Source organism: Macrosteles quadrilineatus, unplaced genomic scaffold, assembly GCF_028750875.1.
Source record: "Macrosteles quadrilineatus isolate MER2022 unplaced genomic scaffold, UCM_ALF_1.0 Scaffold_8__2_contigs__length_117827958, whole genome shotgun sequence".
NCBI classification, from domain to species: domain Eukaryota; kingdom Metazoa; phylum Arthropoda; class Insecta; order Hemiptera; family Cicadellidae; genus Macrosteles; species Macrosteles quadrilineatus.
In genome coordinates, this window is record NW_026542601.1 from 24768288 (window position 1) to 24784178 (window position 15891).

The 15891-nt window shown below is 30.0% G+C and overlaps 1 protein-coding gene across 1 annotated transcript in view; it reads left to right on the forward strand.

The window, feature by feature from the left end:
- The first annotated feature begins 8617 nt into the window (after positions 1–8617).
- LOC128999785 (opioid-binding protein/cell adhesion molecule homolog) overlaps positions 8618–15891 on the forward strand; it is a 474641-nt gene continuing 467367 nt past the window's right edge. Inside the window, exon 1 of the mRNA XM_054426461.1 lies at positions 8618–8927. Coding sequence (XP_054282436.1) covers positions 8858–8927 — 70 coding nt within the window. The 5' untranslated portion in view covers positions 8618–8857. The remainder of the gene's footprint in view (positions 8928–15891) is intronic.

Consider the following 15891-nt stretch of genomic DNA (forward strand, 5'->3'; position numbering starts at 1 on the left):
GTTCCCATTTCTCTTTAAAATAGCATCTCTCTCAAGCTGTGAAAAGCTACAAGTGATGCCTTTTTTAACTATCAAAAGATTTCTTTTAGCGTCATATTATGGACAAGCTATTTTATTTTAGAACTAGCAGAGTACCCGTCCTTCGTACGGGGTTGGCATATAAGTATCAAATGCTTATAGCAGTTATGAGTGAGGACATGGTTTAAGAAATTTAGGTTCTTTTTTAAGTTTGTTCGCTACGCTCACTCACCTTTAGGTTGGAGCTCGTTCGCTGCGCTCACTTTCCTTAAGGTTAGCTCGTTCGCTACGCTCACTTGCCTTCAGGTTAGCTCGTTCACTACGCTCACTCGCCTCCAGGTTGAAGTTCGTTTGCTACGCTCACTCACCTTTTGCTGTTGTCATAAATGTAAAAGAAATAATAGTGCTAGTGCTGCACCCTGTTGGTAATCCTTGTAACTTTAATGCTATTGAACATCACAGAACAGAACCAACTTGTTTAATTGAAACAGCTGTTAAGATTCAATAATTTCATTTCTCATAAGGTTAACATGGGAAACTCCAGAGCCACTGGGGCGGAGCCCGAAAGGATTTTTGGGATAAAAATATGCCTATATGTTAATCGGGAATGTGAGCTATCATCATGCCAAATTTCAGCCCGATCCGACCAGTAGTTTTCGCGTTTACTTTTCCCATACACACACACAGACACCACCTCTTTTTTATAATAGTATAGATAGATAGATGAGCCCACTGTAGAAAACATGGTGGACATTATAACTCCTACTAGTAGAACTTCAATAGTTCGACACATTTTGGACTTAAGGGGTGTCGAACTATCAAAATGTCGAACTTTAGGGAGTGGAGTTTAATATACAGGAAAATAAAATTAAGTTTTATATAGAAATTACCCAAATTTATTAAATACTAAAAAGCATACAAATTTCACTGTTCAATAGTCTCAAGTCAACAATAAATGAAAAGGTATTGTTCAAGTCAACATACATCACAATAGTAACCATTTAATATCACTTGACAAAATATTTTGTGATCTTCGATTGTTTTTCACCCTGATTTTAGTAAACTGAAAGAACTGGTCCTGGACATTGACGGGCGTACGTGTCAAAATAAAATATTGATCACTAATGTTTAGACGGGTAGCCTAAGCCCGTGTTAAACTATTAAAGGTTTGTATCTGAATTTTCGATGATTAACCTAATGAGTCTATAGTGTACAGTATTTGTATATAAAAAATGAATTCAGTTAATTAAAAATCTGTCTAAACAAGACCAGTTTATTTATGACGTTTTAATCTGCCAAGTGTCAGTGGTAACGACTGTACGCCACGCCAGGTTCGCCCTATCACAGTGCTACAGACACCAGTTACTGATGACGTAGGTGCACGCACACATTTGTATGGTAATGTTAGTCATGGTCAGTGGAAATAGTTGACCCTTGGTCACCACGTAAACACACGTGTCATTATAACCTATGACCTTTCACATTAAATGGCAAATAACCTTCATTATAAATAGATACTGTTAGATGCACCCTAACTACTGTATTTACCTTGGAATTTTGTCTAAGCAATGAACAAAGTATCATCAAAGTTAAATTTGCATACAATTAATTAACTTCATTCGTTTGAGGTATAGGATCAAGCACAAGAATTAGCTTTAAATTATGTTGTTTGAAAAATAGTTTTCATTATTACATAAATAATTGAACACATATACAGGGTGTCCCTGAACAACCTGTACCCCTTTTGTGGGATTGTTACTTGCGTAGAGACCTTTACAAATGTGGTATGATTTGAAATATTTTTAATTTTTTCTGGCAGGAGATTTATGTATTTAGATTCTGCGTATGTTGGGGTGTTGCTGAATTTTTTTAGTCTGTGTTTTGGCAGGTTTATATTGTTTTTGTATCTGGTGCTGTGAATATGATAATGTGACTGGAGTGTTGGATTGGATTTTTTATTGTGAGAAAACGGTGGGGATTTTGAGCTGGATAACATAGCTGGATAATACTTTGCATTATTACCATGGGTCTCCCATACCTAGTTTTCCGTCTATCTGCTCATAGGTGTATTTTTGCAAATTTCCTCAGAGCCTCTTAAAGCTTCAACGTAGAATCTTTAAATTTGGTACGTACATGTATAATTACGTTTTAATGAACTTAAAAAAACAAACATTTCATTGTCTTTAAGGAATTTCAAAATGAAGGTTATAACCAAATCTCCCCTTTATCTAGTAGAGAGGGAATATAAATGTGGGTAAATCAACTTTGACAACTTTTGACGTCTCGTGATATTTTGGAAAACGTTTACTGGCACTTTCTCATTAGTTTGTTAAAAAATCGAATTTATCTAATTAAACGCCCAGGTGATTTTAAATATATGAAAATAAGATATTTAAGGTAAAATTTGCAATGATATATTTGAAGTACTTCTCATTGAAACGTTTTTTTTTTTGTATCCATACCCTATAACTCCCATTACTTGTCAGGAGATCGAACCCCCGATACTAAGACATACTATAATTTATTGTTAGTAAGCCATAGTAATTTAATAGTTATATAGTATTCGAGCTCTGGCTTAAATGTATTGGCTTAAGCTTTAGTTAGGTTGAATTTGAAGTATATAGTTTTCTGGCCTGGGTTTATAGCTTACGTCTAATCCAATATTTACTCGGTTATTTATTTTATTTTAGATTCAGCAAAATTTAATTAATTATTTTACTTACCAGAGAAAATATTCTTTAAAACATAAGTATTTGAAAATAATACTGTTTGATTATCTTTATTTATCTATTAGATTTTCTTTGTCTTAAATATGAGAGCTTGGCTTCCTATCAACGCACTCTACGATTTTCCGTACAGTTGCTACTTTTAAGTGCAGTGGTGGTCTCCGAGAGCTATATTACTTCAAAATGAGAGCGTGGCAATCATGTAACGGCAAATCAAGTACCAATCCTACAAATAAATAACTACTGTACTTTGTGTTATTATGGGTAAATTCTTAATGCTGTATCTTTCTACAGATGTTTTGTGTTTTTCATTTATTTATAGGGCAACTCTAACAGTTACTGGCATTGATTTTACAAAATGGACCGTTACTAGACAAATACTAGGGAATATTGATAATATGAAGACGAAGACGGACTCTTATATGATCAAAAAAGTACAATACATACACTATAAACCTTTAATAACCTCCAGAAGAATAAATTTAAAATAATTTAAATTTATCAACAATTTTAAGATGAACACTGTTATCTTGTAACTACGAAGGTTTGCTTGCTAATTCCAAAAAAACACTTTACAACTAATAAAATAATAAACATTATGTTGATGTGGGAAAACGGCGCTTTAAAATGGATTAATCTTACCAACATAGATTGAGTGTTTTGAAACACTACAATTAGTCTTAAATATTTTATGAAATTTCTGAAGATGAAAACTGAGTGATGTTTAAATTAAAAAGAAAATCAAAGACATAAAAGCGGCCCCAGACGCAGATGATTGTGTCGCTCCCCGCGGGCTTTACATAATCATCGTTTCTTTAGCTACTGTTTTCTGCTTAAGAACGGCTCTTTTCCACTGTAATTCTCGTCTTTGATCTTTGATCAACTCTTGATTTAGTTAGCAGTATGGTTATTATCATTATACATTCAAGTATAATGATAATAACCATAAAATAATCAGGTTAGGTGTAAGAAAGAGCCCTGTGGCCCTAACTTTTCCCAAACAAAATTTTAGGATTTTTCATTTCATTTCATTCAATTCAAGTATGATTCTCACACTATATTACTAAAGAATAACAGGGGAAATCATCAGCTATTGTAACAAGCTTATTTTGAAAACAATATATTTACCATCTTTACATTCTAATTATATATGTATCAAATAATGATGTAGGTTGTCTTTGATCATGTAAATTTAATATTCATTGTAGATAACTCGTCGATAACTACGATTAACAGTAATAATTTCTCAATCCAAAGACTTTGACCCTTTTAGAAATTAAAGGGTTTATTAAATTAATAAACATACTTACTTATGATAAACTTGATGTTAAATATAAGTCTATGAAGTATAAAATTACAAAAAAACTAAACAATAATTGAGGGGAATTTGAACCATAAAGAAAACTGACTGTAAAATACATCCCAAGAGAACAATACTACCGGTTAGTTATCTTGTATTTTTATCTGTAAATGTTTTGTTTATATTATTCACTCACTTAAATAAAAAAAATACATGCATTCCTTACAAAATCCGAATACAAGAAAACTATTATACTAACACATTACTCTGGTTCATCTCATTAAATAATAGGTTAGTAATAGTAGCTCCTATATGACGAGATATTATTCATATACACCTAATTTATAAGGGTATATGAATAAGGGTGTTATGAAAAACTAATAAATAACCTAGAAACTAATGAGTTTATACTAGAATACTTAGCTTTTTGGACTTAAAAAACTTAACTAATGATGAAGAAACGACAAGCTATAATGTATTTGCCAATAATGCATGTTTATTCCGCTGATAGAATGTATTTTCACCACTGTGGAGTACTCTGAAAACACATTTCACCACCGTTCTAAGTTATCTTATAATCTGCGTGCCAACTTTAAAAAATTCTGATTAATAAAATCTTTTATGTCGGTTGTACGCTATTCATAATATATAAAATATTTCAGATTATACGTAGCGTACCGAATATCTTTTGTAGGCCTATGGTTACATTTATACTAGATTTTTTCAAATTTTATATTACTTCATGTTGAAATACTAGATAACATTTTTTAATGTAACCCAATGCTAGTTTTGTAATGTAACGAATCCAAGTACAGGTATTTGTGCATGGTATCGCATTTATTTTGTGTGTTTTTGTAGTTGAAACGCTTTAAAATTGAGGTTTCAATGGTTGCACAGTTTTATAATAAAAAAATGAATTAATTCAAACTGTATTTTCGGTACTAAAACAGTCCAGTGTGTGTATTTTTATAACCGAATACCTTATGGACAGCACAACGTAGACTAAGGTTTCCGTGATACAAATACAATTTATTTTTATCAAATGGTTGCGGTCGTAAAGGAAGCTGCTCCTGCAACCTAGCGGCAAGACAATGTACCACTTTACATTCTATTCACAGCAAGACCTGATTAATGAATGTTTTAACGTTGTGAAAACTTTGGTTTCTAATGTTTCCTTAACACATTTAGTACATGGGTTTTTATAAGCTTTAATGATAATAACACGTTTCTACGATTTCAAATTTTATATCACTTAGTAAATAGTTACGTATCTTATAAATTACTTTTTTTAGAGTTTATATTCCGAAACAAATGGGCAGACAATGTAGTGGCTAAACAACTTTTTTATGATTATTTATTGACTAAATAAACATTTTACTAATTGTTTAACGTAATATTAGTTTTGACCGGTTAATATTATTCCTAAGAATTTAAAAAGTGTTTTCAATCAACATGTCATTCCTCGTGCCAATTCAGCAAAGATAATCTAATATATTGCAAAATACATTTTTATACAAACACTTTTTTATTCCAAGGTAATTTATGTAGGATTAAAGAGAGTAAAACTGCAACACTTTCAGAAATGTGGTTCAGTAGATATTACTTATTGATTAGAAAACAATTGGGCACATATTAAGTAGATTGAAAACAATAATCGTTTGTATATTATGAGGTAATACTAAATCTGGACGCCTCTTTGGTGGACACCATATCACTTGTTGGAAAACCAATACCGTATTGTTAGGCATGTAGTTATATTAGAGTTCTATCAAATTGTAGATGCATGGAAATTTGCAACTAATATTTATTTATTGATATTTGCATATAATTATTACACTAAATTGGCTAAAAAATAATGACATTTTTATCTACGGACAAGAATAACAGGAAATCTAACAAAATTCCCTTCTGAGTCGTTAACGTTTTATAAACTGATAAACATTACATACATTTTATATGTTTATTCCGTTTCAACACTTGTACACGTGTTATTCGTTGTTTACCTTGGTTATACAGTTAATTGCAATTACTTGTTCAATCGTGTACCGAGTGGTGGAGGTCGACTAGGTAAAGCTGATCATTCCAATTAGTGTAGTATCGTGGTGAAGCTCTATCCTGTGTAAGCCGCTAACCCACGAACAGCTTTACAAAAACACCCGCCACCACCAGTTGCTGCCCACTGTCTTCCATAAGCCCTGTCATTGTTTGGAGATGGCGATTGAAAAATTGTGAAATGGTGTATTTTGATTTGAGTTATTATTTTTATGGCATAATTGAGACAAAGTGGGACATTATCTTTAGTTTCTACGCAATAATTTAATTAAATTTTGTGTGAAAGATTTACCGTAAATCAACATGGTTATAATGACATAGGGTATACATTTAATATTTTGAAAACTTTCCCTAGTAGTAGAAAAAAATAGTCTAAAATTAGTTTACAATGTGTCTTTCTAAGGAAAAGAGACTTTTATATTTGTAAGTTTATTCTTTAATCGTTTGGTCCATCAATCTCATTTACATTATTAGATTATTTTTATATGGTCAAAACCCTAGTCTTGCTAGCCTTAGTAACGTAAATCATAAGTTTTACAGCATCATTAATATACAAATTACATCTAGATCCATAATCAATCTCACTTGAAATCGAACTAGTTGCCTAACAATTTTAATGTCAGTACAATTCTTGTATTGAAAATATATACAATAGCAGATCAACCAATCTTATAATGATAATAATATTATAGATTCCGTGAAACATACAATGAAAATATTTTATCAATTAATTAACTATTTAGTTTCATTGAAACAGATTAGATTCATATCTAAAAAAAAAGCATAGTCATTTAGACGTTTTCGTTTGGTGTTAATAGTGACAACATGTCGACTGTGGAGGCTCTTAGAACGTTATTTAGTGTGCTCAAAAATGTTCTACCACAAACTTCGTACCAAATTGTAAAAGAAACTGTAAATAGTTTCAACAATGACATTACAATATCAGTAAAGCCATGACTTGTAATCAGTTTATGTAAGTGATATTGATTAGAGGTATTACGAGATCTGCTACGGGTCGACCTACATTGATCCAATCTACTTGATTGTATCCAGAGCCGTAGTTCATGTTCAAATGGGGCTGGATCATTTTATCCGCTGTTCTGATAATCCAATTCACCCATAGACCGGATAAGAGTGCATATCGTAAAAGCAAACTGTAGTTTTATGTTGTATGATAGTGCATCATCGGCTTCAGCTCTAGTTACATTGATCGCTGTGAATGGTGTAATCAAACGACATCGTGAGGTAGTAAAATGTATTACATGTAAAGCAAAACATTAACTAAATTATGTATATTTTATTTACAAATTAATTAGGCATATGTAGGCATATTGCAGTATATATTTTAAGGGATCCATGACGAAATGTATTTTAGTACTTTCTGTTGATTAATATTTCTCTCTGAGTTAGCTTACAAATTCATCTTGATTTCGTTTCTACTTAAAGCAGAAAACTTTAGACTACATATATGGACACATATAACATAATGCCTTATAATATTTATGATAAAGATTGATTTGAAGTCGTTAAACCCTATAAATAGCTTTTATACTCTAATGGCTGAGTTGTATTATCGAGCATAATTTAAGCGTGTTATGTCAATGATATTTCCTTTTAATTTTTTTAACACACTCACGTTTCTATGTTTTTTTTATTTTCCCTATAGTTTTCAAGAAAAAAGTTATACCTGGCAAAAAATACATATCTGTATACCTAATACTACAGAATTTACCCTTTATTTTAACTAATATAAACTGTAAGAACTAACAGTAATTGGAAATTAATTGAAATACTAATAGAGTGTATAACTGTGATAACAAAATACAAACGGGGTTCATTTCTCTTCATGCACTATAAATGATTTGAAAAAAATACTACCTCTAGCTTTTGGATTAAATTCAAATAACGGTTTAATGATTAAAAAATCATCTTGCAAGATAATATCAAAATAAGGTCATATACACACATAATAGACGTACATTTTTTACAAACTCAAAAACCTATTTTCTAATGTAACAATAAAACTAACTATATAACAATACACTATAAGATTATGTAATGATTGTGATATTTTTCTAAGAAACCATACAGAAATACGTTTGGAATGCGTTTTAAAATTTGTTTAGGGGATTTATTAGTTTATTGTTTAGTGTTATAGTTATAGTTTAGTGTTAAGATTAATAGTCTCAATATCGTTTTAGAGACATGTAACTAACTCTATTTTCAAACACAACACAACCGAAACATACCCAAAAAATCAACCTCTCGCACTACATCAACAACACACTACCTTCACTCCTTTACTTTCACTGAACAAACAAATCTGGAATGTATTAACACGTCAAAATGGCGCTCCGGAACAAATCGTTTGACGGATATTCGACGTCTTGACAATAGCCTGGGAAGGGTTGGGGGACAAATATCGTGAATAAGAAGTGAAGGTAGAAGGTGGTTGTATGGTTGGCGGGTTGGCGCAAGCGTGCGATGGCAACCAGGCCGTCGGCTCTACAGTGCGGCCCTAGCTACCGTCTCGTGCGGACCTGTAATAGTTACAGTGGTTCTGTGAGATCGTCACCGTGTCTAATAAACAATGACCTTCCTTTCTATCATTACATTCTAAGGAAATCTAACACATTGTTCAAATCTCTTGACCCGTAATATCATTGGATTGTAGTTGCAATTGAATTATCATTGTTTGTGAATGGAATACAGATTTTAGGTTGTGATTGTATTGACTAGTGCAAGTGTAGTGATTGACACCATGTGCGTCAAGGTTCTGTTCGGGTTGGTCAACCTGCTAGCTGTCTTTACGGAGTTCAGCTTTGTCAAAGGTAAAATATTTACGGATTGAAAATGATATGTTGTTGATATTGTGCGTATTTTACGCATTATACATAATTTGCGTATAATTCATCAATCGTCGGTTTACACAGGTTTGTGTATTTCTAAAAAATCCTGTGGGAATGGAGATCGAAATGTAATATTATTTTCCATATGGCATCGATTAAATTACGAAAATAAAATTGACAAATAGATTAAAATAGCTTTTGTTAAGCTTTATATTAAAATACAAAGGTAATTTAGAAATGTTATAAAAATACAAAGCGCTATTTTGACGAAAACATAATTTAGAATGGTCGAATCTCTGATACTGTTCCATATGTGAATCTGACCAACTGTAGATGAGAAATAATTTATTATCTTACCTACACTCATTAAACCTAACATATTAAGTTGAAAGAAGGTATTAACTCAAAAGACAAACATAATCCGAATGCATAAAACCCTTTGCCTCCACAATTATTATGTTCGTAAATTAGTTATAGGCTTAGGCCTATTATTGTATATAAGTAAACCAGTAAAATAAAATAAAAATTAAAAACAAGATTGAATTAAATCATTTTTGTGTATATATTAACAAGGTTATTATCGCTTATTTTGGTATTTTGGTAAATTAAACATAGATCGAGCGAAATCATTTGCATTCTTAAAAAATTACATTTTTTATCTTGACATTTAATATTTCATTCTAACTCAACTTTTACAAACAAGTACTTTCACTGTGAGCACGCGAGTATTTGAACTTTGTTTTAGTAAAATTAGCTAAAATACACTCACATTATTTTACATTAAGTTTTGTTACATTAAGGTTTTTTTTTTATAAAAGCGGCTAACAAAGTTTTTAAAAGCAATTTATTCATGAAAACAAGAATTAACACAATACAATTACTACTCTTCTGAGAATGAAATACAAAAACAGGTTGTTGAATTGTGAATAGTGTTATTTTTAATTCATTTATTTGCATAATAAAGATTATACACAAATATTTTTGTTCTTTTCTTTAGGTGTTGAAATGTGCAATATGTTTTATTTACAATGCGTAGGCTATATTTATATTTCTCTCACTTAAGCCCGCTATGAATGAAAACCATTGATACCGTGATAATTCTTTGGTATTAAATAGTATCCAAACTCTTTTTTATTTTTATGTGTCACATCCAATATTTGTGATTGTTTCAAATGGATCACATCAGCATATTGTTCTATGATACTATTCAAATCAAATACGCACTAAAGTATAAAAGGTATATTACAATAATAGTAATATGGAATTAAATTTAAAATGCTCAGTTCTAACCGAAAACGTGTAAAAGGCATTTGCAATGATAATTTAATACTGCTAAATTACAAATTAATAGAGCCGATATTAAATTCGGAGCTTCGCGGTTGAATTCCAGCTATAGTTATTAAACTGCAATATACAACTATGGCAACATTATCAAATGAATTAAACGATAATCAGGATTTATCGTTTAGTCCAACGTATCAATTGATAATTATAACCATCTGCATTTTATTATTCACATAGGTTTCGATTTGAAAACTTTTAATTTAAAAATCCAAGCGGTAATTTGTAGATAATAGAGTAGATGTAATCACACTTTGTTTTATAAATTACCTGATATGTTTGGAATATTAGATGATGGTGTCACTTGGATTTTATTTATACCAAATAAAAAGGCCCTATGATAATTTGATAAAAAATTATTATAAATTATGAATTGTTGACGAAATTTCCTTTTAATCCAAATAGGCTATATATATTATATGCATTTTCCCCATATCCACTGATTAAATATCCGAATATAGAGGACTCAGATAATGGACATCTATAATTTGTTATACGAATTGTTAATTTGTTAAAGTACAATATTCAATATAAAACTTTTTTAAAAGACATGCGTAAGGAAATAATCTAAAAAAAAAAACATATTACACCTATATTTATTATATATATTAGCTTTTTTTTTAGATGTAAATAGTATTATAGTCGAACTCTAAATTAACTGCTGCTTAGAAATGAGAAATGAGAGAATTTATCCTCTAAAACGAATATACTAAGAATGCTTTTTATGTCTTTAAAATAACATACGAAGAAACAAATTATAATTAAAGATCTGTTCGTAGAAAAAATACTTATTTGTGAAATCTACAAAGTTACCAATGTGTTGACAGTTTAAATTTTAAATAATTATTCTATTACCCTTTAAATAACATCTTTTGGTTACCATTTAATAACCAGGTTTCGATTTCTGTAATAGACAAACGTACGTATATTAAATTTCCAATAGAATGACAAAATCTATATGCCCTGTAGTATCCTTCTAATATATAACGTATTTATGTATCAACATTGATTGTATTGGTGTATCAACCTTGATTGACATTGGCGCGACAAAATAAAGTTTACTAATCATTAATCTTTACGGTTTGTATTAGAATAATTAAATCCCAGCAAGATAACCTTTTAAAATGCAAAGGAACGGCCTTACAAAAGCGTTACTTTTTCTGTGACTAAATGCTAAGTGCTTTTTAGAACCGCAATTATCAGGTTTGCGTGTAATTGCAACATTGTGTTCTCATTAATTGGTTATTTCCAATTATTGCATTAAATATTTCCCCTATCAATACTGGGCTTAAATGATATTTAATAAACAATATATTTTGTCAAATTACCTACGGATAAAATTCCACTTAACATTAATTTCTTCACCTTGTACATTACATTATAATTTTTAGTTGAAACGTTTGACGTGGTATCTTGGTCCCTAATTGTTACAAAATCAATACTATTGTTCAAACAAACGCAAACTTAAATTAAAATAGTCAACTGATCAAAGGAAAGATGTGCGGTACCGGAACGACTTGATTTACTTATTACCAACAACGAGGCAGTAAACGGTACATCGTAAAGGAACTTTATGGAGGCTGTACGAGGAACTGCTATTTTATAGAGGTGTGTCGATATATACAGTACCCCAGTATCCCGGAATTGAGACTCTTATTGCAGTAATAGTCTGAACTAATCAATTAATCATGCATCACTCCAAACTTAACAAACCGTAAATGTAGGTGATATTTATTATGGATAATTATTAACGCTAATTAATAGGCAATTGTAAGAGAAACAATTTGTTTTTCTTCACAACAAATAGCAAACTATAAGTGATAAGGCGTGTGCTTTAGAAGTCTGTAATCAATTTCAATAATTTAAATGAGTCAGCAATATAATTCTTTAACAAGTAGGTACAGTTCTTGTGTTGAAATGGATATAAATATATATTGTGCCTTTAAAATCTGAAATAATACAGAATCTTACTAAAATATTTTATTAACAATCGTAAAAGGTTGTGAGAGGAATTAATCAATAATTAATTGTTATAATTGGAAAACGTTTCTTAAATGTAAACGGATCGCAAAATATTTTAACGTGTATTGTTTGTATTCAAATGTAACTTAAATAATATATTTCTAATATTTTTATGAAATAGAGATTTATAATATTTTCTCACGTTTAAATAAATGCAGAATAAAAAATCTGTGTAAATTTATTAAGGAAATAGAAATATAATTTGAATATCATTTTGAAACAATTATAATTTCTTATAACATTCCAATATGTACTCGCCAATATTTTATTTTTGATAAAACATAAATATCACAGCCCAATTTTAAAATAGTATAAGTAGTGTCATAGAAATATAATTGTAGATTCCATGTTACGGTATGTGTTGCGGTTATATATAATAATATTTCTTCATAGTATTGCCAAACGTCTAATTCTTTATAAAAATAAAATAATTATAATTTAATAGAATTAGTATAGTTATAATAAAATTATTATAATAATTAATTATAATTACCAAATCTTTTCTTTATTTCTTATTATCAAAATTTTTCTTTGTACTTCCTCATAAATTATATGTATTTTTGAATTTTCTAAACCATCTGACACAGAGTGGTAAACACATTATTTATGTTTTGTTTTGTTCCCAAAAAACGGTTATGGTGAAATTTATTGAAAAGGTTTTATTCAAAGTGTGTGAATAGTTTATTTTTTATAATATTTAGTCTACTGGTAAGTTTTCCATAGATATAAGAACTTATTTTTACTAATTTAAAAAGAATAATCTTACTTACTATGTATAATAATATAAATTTTCGGGTGCTTTAAATTTAACAACTTGTATTGAGGCTCATAAACAAAGATTAAGAAATATTGTGGCAATCGTCAAAATGAAATAGATTATTATATGTTAGTTAGGTTATTTGTTTTAAATAAGTAATATCAGAATTGAAACTTTTTTTATTTCCCACTTCAGTATAAATATTTACTCTATATTTTTAAATGGAAATGTACAATGCAACTTGTGTAAGACTACGTGCATCGTCTGGTGAAGAAATAGGCAGAAATAGAGGATATAGGTGTACACCTATTAACTAACCCATTCATCTTTGCATTAGCGTATAAAAATACGGTATTAAAAAATATATATCGCCAAATTAATTTATTCTCGATTGATTAATATCCTAATCGACTATTATATAACAATTTACTTGTTTAAATGCAATAAAACAGCCAAAATTTACCTCAGTAATTCCCTAAAAGATCTAAAAGCTTTCTTTAAGTTCACGTTCCTAATTAAAAAGCTAAATTGGTTGTTGAATATCGCAATTTACATAAATTACTAGAAACGCCGTAATGCCGGCGTGAATTATTAATGCGGCTGGCCAGCGGTGATAGAAGAATTTTCGCTCATTAAAACTTCAATTACCCCCTTTGAAACTAACTTCGCTTTTAAACAGATCGGATGAGGAATTTAATGTTTTGTGTTAAGTTTTCAAAGGTACTTTAAGTGAAATTCCTTTTAAATTCTTTAATAAAGTATGAAAATAAATCTTGACGGTTGTTTTGATATGATTAAGCTGCACGTATATAAAAAAGTTTAAGTGTAATTTCACTAGTCTTATTAAAATTAATTTTTGAAGTTTAAAGGCTCAACTGTTTTTTTACGAGAAATCCTTTTTTACTAGAAATCAATATAAACCTGACCAAAATATAGATTATAAGGTAAATGTATATATTTCTGTCAGATTGGCAATCCGTCACTATACGGGGATTACTAGGCACCAGGTGAAGAGTGGGGAGCGAGCTCGTCTAGTGAGTGGTAGGCGTGGGACTTTGGTTCCTGAGATCCCGGGTTTGAATTCCGTAAAATAACGAAAGGATTTTACGTAAGTTGTATTGCCGCGACCCTTAGGTCTAGCTTGAAGTTATGTGAAAAACAATCCTGGGCTCGTGCCTAAGCCTCTAGGCTATAAAGTTTGCAACAAATCTCTAACTGAAAAAATGTAATTGACGCCTAATAGTAAATCCTAAAGCAGTATACTCTTAGGTCTTTTAAAAGTACGATATTCACTATCCGACGAGGAGAGCTTAGCTCAGTTGTTACAAATTTCAAGTTGATAAACTAGAGGCAATCGTCAATCGCGTGCTTGGCTTGAGTTCGGGTGAAGAACATTTGATACTGTTATTTCACTGTCAAAGGTTCTTCGTTGTTTGCTGATCAATACTCTTGTTCATCGGTTCGTCTTTGTTAGAAATACATGTGCTTATAAGCCAAACAATGTAATACCTAACTGACATTTAAATTTGTCTAAAAAAACTTTACTTTTAAAACGCTCTTGTCGTTGCAATGGAAACACATTATAACAAATATTTGTTAACGGATTTCTGTTTACTTTCACTAGAGAGAATAACACAAATTTGAAGTATCTCAAGACTGACTATTTACTATTTTGCGATTGGCATTCACAAAACCTCTGACGCTTGGGGTAAAAAGAAATGTACAGAAGAAAATAAAAAACAATGCTCTAATGGGCTACTTCAGTAATATGTATCAAATACAATCGTTAATACAACATAAAAAATGGTAGATTACAATTTATTATGTTGTAGAATATGTCAAATAAACTGATGTCATCAGTTATCAGTTAAAAAGTTGATTATTATGTACATAGTTTAACCTATGGAGTATCTAGGATTAAAATGTAAAGTGAACTAGTGTTTAGTAAGCTATTGCGTATCATAACTAAAATAATTGTGTATGTATACATAAAGATGAGTTATTGAAACTATTTTTATGGCATTTTACCTTAAATTTAAGGTACCAAAAATGTTTAAACTATTTTAATTTGGATGATGTTGAGGAATGGTCATTATATTTGTACCAGGACAGAGGAAGAAATACAAGGCAATGGAGGTGTCTTTGTAAAATGCATGGAGTGGTTTACTACGCTAGGCTTCACTGTGAGTTTTTGTATTATTAATGCCTTCGAATGGAACACATCCTGTCGAGAATACATTCTTCTTTTTATGAAAATGTATTTTTAAAACATAGATTGTTAAAATAGTGTCGTTAAAAGTTGATTAATCAGCTATTTAAATTAACGGGTAAAGAGAAACACTTTTAACCTTTCAAAGATTTACAATTTACCCATTAAGTTAAATTTATCATTATATTTATTTAATACAAAAATGTATCACATAATTTATAGTTATTGAACACTTTTACCATCACTCGATTGCATCAAGTCGTAATTGGATTTTTTAACAGTTTTTCTAACATATATGCAACGCATTTAGTTTTTTTACATTCTTGAATATAAAATTGTATATTAAAACAAGTTAAGGCCAGTAGATAAATGGTCACTTATTTTGCTTAAAAAATATGTATATTGTTAATGACAAATTTTCGTGATTTAAATCAACTATTAAAATGTTCTACTATTTATGGATATAGAAATGTTACGAAGTTGTAAATCAAAAGAATGTCATAAACATTTGTGTAGCGGAATTTGCAAAAAAATATTCATTACAAACGTAATGTATTAAATATACTAAACTATAAATTATTAAACAAACAGAATGTTATACGTAATTTTTCAATGAT